Source organism: Oncorhynchus gorbuscha, linkage group LG23 (assembly GCF_021184085.1).
Source record: "Oncorhynchus gorbuscha isolate QuinsamMale2020 ecotype Even-year linkage group LG23, OgorEven_v1.0, whole genome shotgun sequence".
Taxonomy (NCBI): domain Eukaryota; kingdom Metazoa; phylum Chordata; class Actinopteri; order Salmoniformes; family Salmonidae; genus Oncorhynchus; species Oncorhynchus gorbuscha.
In genome coordinates this window covers 21,278,427-21,292,347 of record NC_060195.1, presented here as the reverse complement: position 1 = coordinate 21,292,347, position 13,921 = coordinate 21,278,427, and the positions used below count along the sequence as shown (strand labels likewise).

The window sequence follows — 13,921 nt, the reverse complement described above, 5'->3', positions numbered from 1 at the left end:
CTTAGAGAAAAACATAGCACACACACTGCAGTGACGGCTCTTAGAGAAAAACATAGCACACACACTGCAGTGACGGCTGTTAGAGAAAAACATAGTACACACACTGCAGTGACTGCTCTTAGAGAAAAACATAGTACACACACTGCAGTGACGGCTCTTAGAGAAAAACATAGTACACACACTGCAGTGATGGCTCTTAGAGAAAAACATAGTACACACATTGCAGTGACGGCTCTTAGAGTGAGACATAGTACACACACTGCAGTGACGGCCGTAGAGAAAAAACATAGCACACACACTGCAGTGACGACTCTCAGAGAAAAAACATAGCACACACACTGCAGTGACGGCTCTTAGAGTGAGACGTAGCACACACACTGCAGTGACGGCTCTTAGAGTGAAACATAGTACACACACTGCAGTGATGGCTCTTAGAGAAAAACATAGTACACACATTGCAGTGACGGCTCTTAGAGTGAGACATAGTACACACACTGCAGTGACGGCTCTTAGAGAGAAACATAGCACACACACTGCAGTGACGGCTCTTAGAGAAAAACATAGCACACACACTGCAGTGACTGCTCTTAGAGAAAAAACATAGCACACACTGCAGTGACGACTCTCAGAGAAAAAACATAGCACACACACTGCAGTGACGACTCTCAGAGAAAAAACATAGTACACACACTGCAGTGACGGCTCTTAGAGAAAAAACATAGCACACACACTGCATTGACGGCTCTTAGAGAAAAAACATAGTACACACACTGCAGTGACGGCTCTTAGAGAAAAAACATAGCACACACACTGCAGTGACGGCTCTTAGAGAAAAAACATAGCACACACACTGCAGTGACGGCTCTTAGAGTGAGACGTAGCACACACACTGCAGTGACGGCTCTTAGAGTGAAACATAGTACACACACTGCAGTGACTGCTCTTAGAGAAAAACATAGTACACACACTGCAGTGACGGCTCTTAGAGAAAAACATAGTACACACACTGCAGTGATGGCTCTTAGAGAAAAACATAGTACACACATTGCAGTGACGGCTCTTAGAGTGAGACATAGTACACACACTGCAGTGACGGCTCTTAGAGAGAAACATAGCACACACACTGCAGTGACGGCTCTTAGAGAAAAACATAGCACACACACTGCAGTGACGGCTCTTAGAGAAAAACATAGTACACACACTGCAGTGACGGCACTTAGAGAAAAACATAGTACACACACTGTAGTGACGGCCGTAGAGAAAAAACATAGCACACACACTGCAGTGACGACTCTCAGAGAAAAAACATAGCACACACACTGCAGTGACGGCTCTTAGAGAAAAAACATAGCACACACACTGCAGTGACGACTCTCAGAGAAAAAACATAGCACACACACTGCAGTGACGGCTCTTAGAGAAAAAACATAGCACACACACTGCAGTGACGGCTCTTAGAGAAAAAACATAGCACACACACTGCAGTGACGGCTCTTAGAGTGAGACATAGCACACACACTGCAGTGACGGCTCTTAGAGTGAAACATAGCACACACACTGCAGTGACGGCTCTTAGAGAAAAAACATAGCACACACACTGCAGTGATGGCTCTTAGAGAAAAAACATAGTACACACACTGCAGTGACTGCTCTTAGAGAAAAAACATAGTACACACACTGCAGTGACTGCTCTCAGAGAAAAAAACATAGCACACACTGCAGTGACGACTCTCAGAGAAAAACATAGCACACACACTGCAGTGACGACTCTCAGAGAAAAACATAGTACACACACTGCAGTGACGGCTCTTAGAGAAAAAACATAGCACACACACTGCATTGACGGCTCTTAGAGAAAAAACATAGTACACACACTGCAGTGACGGCTCTTAGAGAAAAAACATAGCACACACACTGCAGTGACGGCTCTTAGAGAAAAAACATAGCACACACACTGCAGTGACGGCTCTTAGAGTGAGACGTAGCACACACACTGCAGTGACGGCTCTTAGAGTGAAACATAGTACACACACTGCAGTGACGGCTCTTAGAGTGAGACATAGCACACACACCGCAGTGACGGCTCTTAGAGTGAAACATAGCACATACACTGCAGTGACGGCTCTTAGAGTGAGACAGTACACACACTGCAGTGACGGCTCTTAGAGTGAGACATAGCACACACACTGCAGTGACGGCTCTTAGAGTGAAACATAGTACACACACTGCAGTGACGGCTCTTAGAGTGAAACATAGCACACACACTGCAGTGACGGCTCTTAGAGAAAAAACATAGCACACACACTGCAGTGATGGCTCTTAGAGAAAAAACATAGGACACACACTGCAGTGACTGCTCTTAGAGAAAAAACATAGTACACACACTGCAGTGACTGCTCTTAGAGAAAAAACATAGCACACACTGCAGTGACGACTCTCAGAGAAAAAACATAGCACACACACTGCATTGACGGCTCTTAGAGAAAAAACATAGTACACACACTGCAGTGACGGCTCTTAGAGAAAAAACATAGCACACACACTGCAGTGACGGCTCTTAGAGTGAGACATAGCACACACACTGCAGTGACGGCTCTTAGAGTGAAACATAGCACACACACTGCAGTGACGGCTCTTAGAGAAAAAACATAGCACACACACTGCAGTGATGGCTCTTAGAGAAAAAACATAGTACACACACTGCAGTGACTGCTCTTAGAGAAAAAACATAGTACACACACTGCAGTGACTGCTCTCAGAGAAAAAACATAGCACACACTGCAGTGACGACTCTCAGAGAAAAAACATAGCACACACACTGCAGTGACGACTCTCAGAGAAAAAACATAGTACACACACTGCAGTGACGGCTCTTAGAGAAAAAACATAGCACACACACTGCATTGACGGCTCTTAGAGAAAAAACATAGTACACACACTGCAGTGACGGCTCTTAGAGAAAAAACATAGCACACACACTGCAGTGACGGCTCTTAGAGAAAAAACATAGCACACACACTGCAGTGACGGCTCTTAGAGTGAGACGTAGCACACACACTGCAGTGACGGCTCTTAGAGTGAAACATAGTACACACACTGCAGTGACGGCTCTTAGAGTGAGACATAGCACACACACCGCAGTGACGGCTCTTAGAGTGAAACATAGCACATACACTGCAGTGACGGCTCTTAGAGTGAGACAGTACACACACTGCAGTGAAAGTGAGACATAGCACACACACTGCAGTGACGGCTCTTAGAGTGAAACATAAACACACTGCAGTGACGGCTCTTAGAGTGAAACATAGCACACACACTGCAGTGACGGCTCTTAGAGAAAAAACATAGCACACACACTGCAGTGATGGCTCTTAGAGAAAAAACATAGGACACACACTGCAGTGACTGCTCTTAGAGAAAAAACATAGTACACACACTGCAGTGACTGCTCTTAGAGAAAAAACATAGCACACACTGCAGTGACGACTCTCAGAGAAAAAACATAGCACACACACTGCATTGACGGCTCTTAGAGAAAAAACATAGTACACACACTGCAGTGACGGCTCTTAGAGAAAAAACATAGCACACACACTGCAGTGACGGCTCTTAGAGTGAGACATAGCACACACACTGCAGTGACGGCTCTTAGAGTGAAACATAGTACACACACTGCAGTGACGGCTCTTAGAGAAAAAACATAGCACACACACTGCAGTGACGGCTCTTAGAGTGAGACATAGCACACACACTGCAGTGACGGCTCTTAGAGTGAAACATAGGACACACACTGCAGTGACGGCTCTTAGAGTGAGACATAGCACACACACTGCAGTGACGGCTCTTAGAGTGAATCATAGTACACACACTGCAGTGACGGCTCTTAGAGAAAAAACATAGCACACACACTGCAGTGATGGCTCTTAGAGAAAAAAAATAGCACACACACTGCAGTGACGGCTCTTAGAGTGAAACATAGCACACACACTGCAGTGACGGCTCTTAGAGTGAAACATAGTACACACACTGCAGTGACGGCTCTTAGAGTGAAACATAGCACACACACTGCAGTGACGGCTCTTAGAGAAAAAACATAGCACACACACTGCAGTGACGGCTCTTAGAGAAAAAACATAGCACACACACTGCAGTGACGGCCGTAGAGAAAAAACATAGCACACACTGCAGTGACGGCTCTTAGAGAAAAAACATAGCACACACACTGCAGTGACGGCTCTTAGAGTGAAACATAGTACACACACTGCAGTGACGGCTCTTAGAGTGAGACATAGTACACACACTGCAGTGACGGCTCTTAGAGTGAGACATAGCACACACACTGCAGTGACGGCTCTTAGAGTGAAACATAGCACACACACTGCAGTGACGGCTCTTAGAGTGAGACATAGCACACACACCGCAGTGACGGCTCTTAGAGTGAAACATAGCACACACACTGCAGTGACGGCTCTTAGAGTGAGACATAGTACACACACTGCAGTGACGGCTCTTAGAGTGAGACATAGCACACACACTGCAGTGACGGCTCTTAGAGTGAAACATAGTACACACACTGCAGTGACGGCTCTTAGAGTGAAACATAGCACACACACTGCAGTGACGGCTCTTAGAGAAAAAACATAGCACACACACTGCAGTGATGGCTCTTAGAGAAAAAACATAGTACACACACTGCAGTGACTGCTCTTAGAGAAAAAACATAGTACACACACTGCAGTGACTGCTCTTAGAGAAAAAACATAGCACACACTGCAGTGACGACTCTCAGAGAAAAAACATAGCACACACACTGCAGTGACGACTCTCAGAGAAAAAACATAGTACACACACTGCAGTGACGGCTCTTAGAGAAAAAACATAGCACACACACTGCATTGACGGCTCTTAGAGAAAAAACATAGTACACACACTGCAGTGACGGCTCTTAGAGAAAAAACATAGCACACACACTGCAGTGACGGCTCTTAGAGAAAAAACATAGCACACACACTGCAGTGACGGCTCTTAGAGTGAGACATAGCACACACACTGCAGTGACGGCTCTTAGAGTGAAACATAGTACACACACTGCAGTGACGGCTCTTAGAGAAAAAACATAGCACACACACTGCAGTGACGGCTCTTAGAGTGAGACATAGCACACACACTGCAGTGACGGCTCTTAGAGAAAAAACATAGCACACACACTGCAGTGACGGCTCTTAGAGAAAAAACATAGCACACACACTGCAGTGACGGCTCTTAGAGTGAGACATAGCACACACACTGCAGTGACGGCTCTTAGAGTGAAACATAGTACACACACTGCAGTGACGGCTCTTAGAGAAAAAACATAGCACACACACTGCAGTGACGGCTCTTAGAGTGAGACATAGTACACACACTGCAGTGACGGCTCTTAGAGTGAGACATAGCACACACACTGCAGTGACGGCTCTTAGAGTGAAACATAGTACACACACTGCAGTGACGGCTCTTAGAGAAAAAACATAGCACACACACTGCAGTGATGGCTCTTAGAGAAAAAACATAGCACACACACTGCAGTGACGGCTCTTAGAGTGAGACATAGCACACACACCGCAGTGACGGCTCTTAGAGTGAAACATAGCACACACACTGCAGTGACGGCTCTTAGAGTGAGACATAGTACACACACTGCAGTGACGGCTCTTAGAGTGAAACATAGTACACACACTGCAGTGACGGCTCTTAGAGAAAAAACATAGCACACACACTGCAGTGATGGCTCTTAGAGAAAAAACATAGCACACACACTGCAGTGACGGCTCTTAGAGTGAAACATAGCACACACACTGCAGTGACGGCTCTTAGAGTGAAACATAGTACACACACTGCAGTGACTGCTCTTAGAGTGAAACATAGTACACACACTGCAGTGACAGCTCTTAGAGTGAAACATAGCACACACACTGCAGTGACGGCTCTTAGAGAAAAAACATAGCACACACACTGCAGTGACGGCTCTTAGAGAAAAAACATAGCACACACACTGCAGTGACGGCCGTAGAGAAAAAACATAGCACACACTGCAGTGACGGCTCTTAGAGAAAAAACATAGCACACACACTGCAGTGACGGCTCTTAGAGTGAAACATAGTACACACACTGCAGTGACGGCTCTTAGAGTGAGACATAGTACACACACTGCAGTGATGGCTCTTAGAGAAAAAACATAGCACACACACTGCAGTGACGGCTCTTAGAGTGAGACATAGGCTCTTAGAGTGAAACATAGCACACACACTGCAGTGACGGCTCTTAGAGTGAGACATAGCACACACACTGCAGTGACGGCTCTTAGAGTGAAACATAGTACACACACTGCAGTGACTGCTCTTAGAGTGAAACATAGTACACACACTGCAGTGACAGCTCTTAGAGTGAAACATAGCACACACACTGCAGTGACGGCTCTTAGAGAAAAAACATAGCACACACACTGCAGTGACGGCTCTTAGAGAAAAAACATAGCACACACACTGCAGTGACGGCCGTAGAGAAAAAACATAGCACACACTGCAGTGACGGCTCTTAGAGAAAAAACATAGCACACACACTGCAGTGACGGCTCTTAGAGTGAAACATAGTACACACACTGCAGTGACGGCTCTTAGAGTGAGACATAGTACACACACTGCAGTGACGGCTCTTAGAGTGAAACATAGCACACACACTGCAGTGACGGCTCTTAGAGTGAGACATAGCACACACACCGCAGTGACGGCTCTTAGAGTGAAACATAGCACACACACTGCAGTGACGGCTCTTAGAGTGAGACATAGCACACACACCGCAGTGACGGCTCTTAGAGTGAAACATAGCACACACACTGCAGTGACGGCTCTTAGAGTGAGACATAGTACACACACTGCAGTGACGGCTCTTAGAGTGAGACATAGTACACACACTGCAGTGACAGCTCTTAGAGTGAGATAGGAGGTGAAGAGAGAGAGAAGAGGTTATGTTTAAATAAAGCCAGGTGGAGCTCTGGTTCCTAAGAGAGATAGGAGATAGGAGGTGAAGAGAGAGAGAAGAGGTTATGTTTAAATAAAGCCAGGTGGAGCTCTGGTTCCTTAGAGAGATAGGAGATAGGAGGTGAAGAGAGAGAGAAGAGGTTATGTTTAAATAAAGCCAGGTGGAGCTCTGGTTCCTTAGAGAGATAGGAGATAGGAGGTGAAGAGAGAGAGAAGAGGTTATGTTTAAATAAAGCCAGGTGGAGCTCTGGTTCCTGAGAGAGATAGGAGATAGGAGGTGAAGAGAGAAGAGGTTATGTTTAAATAAAGCCAGGTGGAGCTCTGGTTCCTGAGAGAGATAGGAGATAGGAGGTGAAGAGAGAGAGAAGAGGTTATGTTTAAATAAAGCCAGGTGGAGCTCTGGTTCCTGAGAGAGATAGGAGATAGGAGGTGAAGAGAGAAGAGGTTATGTTTAAATAAAGCCAGGTGGAGCTCTGGTTCCTGAGAGAGATAGGAGATAGGAGGTGAAGAGAGAAGAGGTTATGTTTAAATAAAGCCAGGTGGAGCTCTGGTTCCTGAGAGAAGGAGGAAAGGTGCTGTCTCCTAGTTAGTTTGAGTTCAAATCTAATGTTGGGGAACTGATCCAGTTGTAATAACAACAATACAACACATTTGGTTTCCTACAAAACCCTTTGCTGCAGACATATAATAATGCTGCATTAATGCAAGGACTAGGTCTCAGACACATCATAAATAAATCCATAGTTTTCAAAGGCACTATTGCATCAGGTCTAATTACCATAATCACTATGAAATTGCAAACTCGCTAACGAGCTATTGAAACCTCAGTGTGCTCCAGGGCAGACATGATAAACTACTTGTCAGACACAAAAATACATGTAGTGCTGGAGAAACTAGCTACTATGAACTACTGACTGGTGAAGGGTGTCTGCTACTGGTACTTTGTATGGTTGTGAGTGAGAGAGCATTAGAAGAAAATGGGATGGTTCAGTCAGTAAAAACTAGAAAAGGTTTATACCACTTGTCGGCCTGCAGGGGGAAAGAGCAGGAGAGCCATCCCTGTGTCCTGGGGTCCTGTCCACGGGGGCTCTGCTGAGGGGGGGGTGTACTGGCAGAGCAGGGGCACTGTGACCACCAGGGGAGTGGGTGGGGTGATGCGGATAGACAGCGAGGAGGTGTGTCTCTCTCTCTGGGGGAGGGGTGGCTTGTCTTTAAGGACAGGCTCATGGTGGGGGTATGTACCAGGGGTGTAAGAGCTCTCGGTATCTTGCAACGGGGTTAGTCTTGGGGAGACCATGCCGGATCCCTGTGGTTGACTGTAGACAGAATGGGAGGAGCTACTGGTGCTTGGTACAGTTAACCTGGTGTTGGGGTTGAGAGAGGTGTTCTCTGGGCAGTGTGAATAGGAGGACATGGTTCCTGAGGAGTGGGACCGGTGCCTAAGGACCAGTGAGCCAGAGGAACATTCACCAGGGCCAGGTAGAGGAGGGCAGTAGGATGAGGGGGAACTGCCAACAGGGCTCAGGTGAGAGCTATGACTGGGAGGTGGGGCCTTACTCAGCCAAGGCATTCCAAAACATTCACAGAAGAGAGACAGACAACAACATACAAATACATTATTAAAGGCATTGTAATGTCTTCTGTTGAGACAAATAATACCTGTACTGTGGCTATCAGTGTTTCTTTAAAGAGAAAGCTATTTCTGAGCGATCTGAGTCAGAATGTTTTTTTATGGCAGAAAACCTTCTCTCTAAACCTTAACAGGTTGGGTGGTTATACAGTGCATTTGCCCTTAAATGTCAACAAGTAGTCCATTTGAAAGAGTGGTTTTGTAAACAAAAACTAGCTCAGTTTAGCAGCAAAGACTGGCCTTGACCAGCTAAAAGCACCAGGCAGTACAGAATACACAACAGCTTCCAGATAAAACAGAACCTTTTATCAAGGGCCCCTCAGAGCCTTTCTGATGCCTCTGTAGATAATTCAAGCTCAGAAATGGAAAAACACTATCAGTACTGACAAAAACCAGTACAACACACAAGAAAAATACTATCAAGGAGATCAATGAATGACGTCAGCTATTGAGTTAATCCATTAATTAACCAGGGATGCATCCCAAATGGCACCCTATTCCCAATACAGTGCACTACTATTCCCTATACACTGCACTACTATTCCAAATACAGTGCACTACTATTCCCTATACACTGCACTACTATTCCCTATACACTGCACTACTATTCCAAATACAGTGCACCTCTATTCCCTATACACTGCACTACTATTCCAAATACAGTGCACCTCTATTCCCTATACACTGCACTACTATTCTAAATACAGTGCACTACTATTCCCTATACACTGCACTACTATTCCAAATACAGTGCACCTCTATTCCCTATACACTGCACTACTATTCCAAATACAGTGCACCTCTATTCCCTATACACTGCACTACTATTCTAAATACAGTGCACTACTATTCCCTATACACTGCACTACTATTCCAAATACGGTGCACTACTATTCCCTATACACTGCACTACTATTCCAAATACAGTGCCCCACTATTCCCCATATAGTGCACTACTATTCCCTATACACTGCACTACTATTCCAAATACAGTGCACTACTATTCCCTATACACTGCACTACTATTCCCCATACAGTGCCCTACTATTCCATATACAATGTCCTACTATTCCCCATACAGTGCACTACTATTCCCCATACAGTGCACTACTATTCCCCATACAGTGCACTACTATTCCCAATACAGTGTCCTACTATTCCCAATACAGTGCCCTACTATTCCATATACAGTGTCCTACTATTCCCCATACAGTGCACTACTATTCCCAATAAGGTGCACTACTATTCCCCATACAGTGCCCTACTATTCCCCATACAGTGCACTACTATTCCCTATACAGTTCGTTACTAGAGTAGTGCACTATAGGTAGGGTGCTATTTCAAACGCAGTCCGGAGACCAGGGGCGTTTCCATTTCCATTTCCTGTTGAAGGAAAAGGCCAGGCAGGGACAGGAGACAGGAGACATGAAACAGGAGACAGCCGTGCTGGGAGGGAAACAACTGTGGTGTAAACAAACACTGAACGCCAGCCACAAGACTCACTGGTGTGGGAGACCTCTTGTCCTGTAGATTGGGCCTGACGCTCCTGAAGCCTTTGGCGGCCAAGGAGGAAGTGGTGACGTCGCCGTTCCTCAGGCTCTCCGTGGCGCTGTATGACTGCCACACATCTAACAGCGAATCACAGAACAAAGAGCATGTGAGTGTCCGCTTCCCTACCGCCCTGTGCCTTTTCCTGCTTTTTGTAGCCATGGTAACTGGACCAATATTACTTATTTGATCCTGCCTTAGCTCTATCCTGAAGATTTCACAAATCAAGTCATGACAAATCATTAAATAATGAATAATGGAGTCCTTACCTGAATCTGACAGGTGAGACTCATTACCTAGATGGAATAAATAAAAAAAGAAGGTATTTCATGTTTGTGATGGAACTGATTAAATCATTTGAGTAATATATCTTCCTCAAGGCAGGAACGAATTAAAACATGCCAAGAAAAACATCAAATATGATGACTGATATAACTTCACCTAGCCTCATGTATAACAAGCTAGAGAATGAACACATCCACTTAAAGCCCCATGGATCAGAGAGTAGAGGGTGATGAAGAAGCTGATATGGAGGGTGATGAAGAAGGGACACAGAAAACGACAGAGATCAAAGCAGCAGCACTCATAACAGAAAGCAAGTCCTAACAGCACCGTGAATAGAAACGGTCTGTTTAGCCAGATCCTAAACTCTTCACCTAACACTGTGGTACCTTGCAGTCCATGGAATGATCAAACAATGGCTCTATGTTTGGGTAACGTCACAGGTCAAAAAGAGGTCATGCTCAAGAGGAAACTGGGCTGAGAATAAGTACACAATCGTTACCATGGTACTGGCACAACTATGTTCAAAAGTTGAAGAGACATTGTCTGTCATCAACATGACTGCTGCTTGAGCCAGTGAGAGAGAGAGAGAGAGAGAGAGAGAGAGAGAGAGAGAGAGAGAGAGAGAGGAGAGAGAGAGAGAGAGATCTGAGAGTGACAGACAGAGAGAGAGAGAGAGAGAGAGAGAGAGAGAGAGAGAGAGACAGACAGACAGACAGACAGACAGACAGACAGACAGACAGACAGACAGACAGAGAGAGAGAGACAGACAGACAGACAGACAGACAGACAGACAGACAGACAGACAGACAGACAGACAGACAGACAGACAGACAGACAGACAGACAGACAGACAGACAGACAGACAGAGAGAGAGAGAGAGAGAGAGAGACAGAAAGAGAGAGGGAGACAGAGAGAAAGACAGAGACAGAGAGAAAGAGAGAGAGAGATAGAGAGAGACAGATAGAGAGACAGAAAGAGAGACAGACAGAGAGAGAGACAGAGAGAGAGAGAGACAGAGAGAGACAGACGGAGAGAGACAGAGAGAGAGGATGAAAGACCTGTGAGATCAAATGGAATTATTATTTTAGAATGAATGAGTAGGTGTCCAAACTTTTGACTGGTACTGTACATACATAGACACAAGTCCTTCTCCCCAACAAAGACAGACACAAGCCCTCCCCCAACAAAAACAGACACAAGCCACCCGCCCAACAAAGACAGCCACAAGCCCTCCCCCCAACAAAGACATAGACACAAGCCCCCACCCAACAAAGACAGCCACAAGCCCTCCCCCAACAAAGACATAGACACAAGCCCCCCACCCAACAAAGACAGACATAAGCCACCCACCCTCCCCCACCAACAAAGCACATTAATTAAAATACATCCTAATGGCAAAATGATGTTAATGTGAAAAAGATTAAAGCATATAAAGAAGATTAACCCAAATCATGCCTGATCCCAATAACATTAAATAAAGCATTCTGTCGCATAACACAATGAAAAATGTCATTCGAATTTTGGTACTGAATATACGGACATAAAATATGTACAGAACATTGAAATAGGATCCATTTCTATTGTAGATTTGATGGGCTGATAATATCCTGCATCATTTAGAGCAGCTCTCGCAGAAAACACATCAGAAAACACAGTAGAAAACACAGCAGAAAACACATCAGAAAACACAGCAGCTCAGTTGGTATAGCATGGCGCTTGTAACGCCAGGGTAGTGGGTTCGATTCCCGGGACCACCCATACGTAGAATGTATGCACACATGACTGTAAGTCGCTTTGGATAAAAGCGTCTGCTAAATGGCATATATTATATTATTATTAGAAAACACAGTAGAAAAACACAGCAGAAAACACAGCAGAAAACACAGCAGAAAACACAGTAGAAAACACAGCAGAAAACACAGCAGAAAACACAGTAGAAAACACAGCAGAAAACACAGCAGAAAACACAGTAGAAAACACAGCAGAAAACACAGTAGAAAAACAGGAGAAAACACAGTAGAAAACACAGCAGAAAACACAGCAGAAAACACAGCAGAAAACACAGTAGAAAACACAGCAGAAAACACAGCAGAAAACACAGCAGAAAACACAGTAGAAAACACATCAGAAAACACAGCAGAAAAACACAGCGTTGTGGTGCATAGTTCAGGCCTATCTCTCACGGTGGGAGTGACTGCATGCACAATGCATAGATCTGAGGATTGTTCCATAAGAAGCTATGTAGGCTCTAATACATTATCATTTTAATGGCTTTGAAAAGTGATATGCCAGCTTTTATTCAAGTACTTTAATAAGAGGAATGCGAGGAAATCCCAAATAATCAAATCACATGCAACTGAGAAAATAGCTTTTAACCCAAATGCCAACATGGACAATGCCTTGCAATAAGAAGAGGCAGAATTATGATTTCCTCATGACTCATACTAAAAGCATCCTAGCTAGGGCCTGCCGCTTACAGGAAGAGCTGCCTGGCTTGGACGTAGACATGGGTAAACAATCAGTTACTTTAAATAGGGGGTTGTATTCATTGCATATCTGGGGTGTGGAATACCCAGTTCTTTTGTAAGCCACTGAGCTTCCTTTAATATCTGGGAGAAAAGTCAAGCTCACAAATGAGACTAACAAACAGGCCTGGTTTACCAGAGAGCCATGAGATGAAGCCCAGTCACTTGCAGCTCTGTCGGACAAAGGCCCAGAGAGAGGCCCGGTTTGTGTGGCTGTTTTCAATAAAGAAAAGGCTGAATGATATATTCAAAGAGACCTGAGGAAGAAGAGCGATAAAACTGTCCACTGGCAGATACACACCTGTATTCATGTTGAAGGTCTCTCGTCGCAGCAGTGCTTTACACTATCCTGTAAAAACAGAAAGACAACTCTTTTGTTTCACCCGTAACAGATTAAAGGCACACTCTGGTATCTGTTGCTGACTGTTCAACAGATCCTATTCTATTCCGTATGAAATTGTGTTGTTCTGGTATTTACAAAACAAAGTCTCGATATACACTATACATTTGACATTGCCTGTGTCAGCACTGCAGTAGTATTAGAAACACAATGTAGGCTGTCCCCAAAGTAGTATATTTGTCACTGGAGCAGCCAGCTTGGCAGGAAGATCTACCTGAACATCAGCATGAATCACAAATGTCACCCTATTCCCCATTTAGTGCACTCCTTTTGACCAGGGTGCCATTTAGGATTCCGAGGCAGGTAGACTGTGAAAGGCGATAAATGAACCGAGTTCTACCACAGAAACATGCAGTCAGGCAACGCTGTATCCAAGTCCACCTCCAGCCAGGCCTCAGAAACCTGGCCTATTGGTCTGCCTGCTTTTATCCATCACTACTCTCTGTGCGTCAATGCTTAGTAAGGCGTGTGATAATGCAAGGCTGTAATGTACCGCTGCACAACGATTCATGTG

At 45.0% G+C, this 13,921-nt stretch overlaps 1 protein-coding gene across 11 annotated transcripts in view; it reads right to left on the bottom strand.

The window, feature by feature from the left end:
- sorbs2b (sorbin and SH3 domain containing 2b) overlaps positions 1-13,921 on the bottom strand; it is an 85,567-nt gene that overhangs the window by 45,388 nt on the left and 26,258 nt on the right. For 9 of the 11 annotated variants that reach the window (XM_046322881.1, XM_046322882.1, XM_046322880.1 and 6 more), the window contains 4 exons: positions 13,309-13,356; positions 10,467-10,493; positions 10,153-10,277; positions 8,038-8,571 (listed from right to left, as the gene is read on the bottom strand). In XM_046322881.1, the coding sequence (XP_046178837.1) occupies positions 8,038-8,571; positions 10,153-10,277; positions 10,467-10,493; positions 13,309-13,318 (696 nt within the window). In that variant the 5' untranslated portion in view covers positions 13,319-13,356. The remainder of the gene's footprint in view (positions 1-8,037; positions 8,572-10,152; positions 10,278-10,466; positions 10,494-13,308; positions 13,357-13,921) is intronic. The other 2 variants (XM_046322889.1, XM_046322890.1) reach the window with 1 other exon arrangement.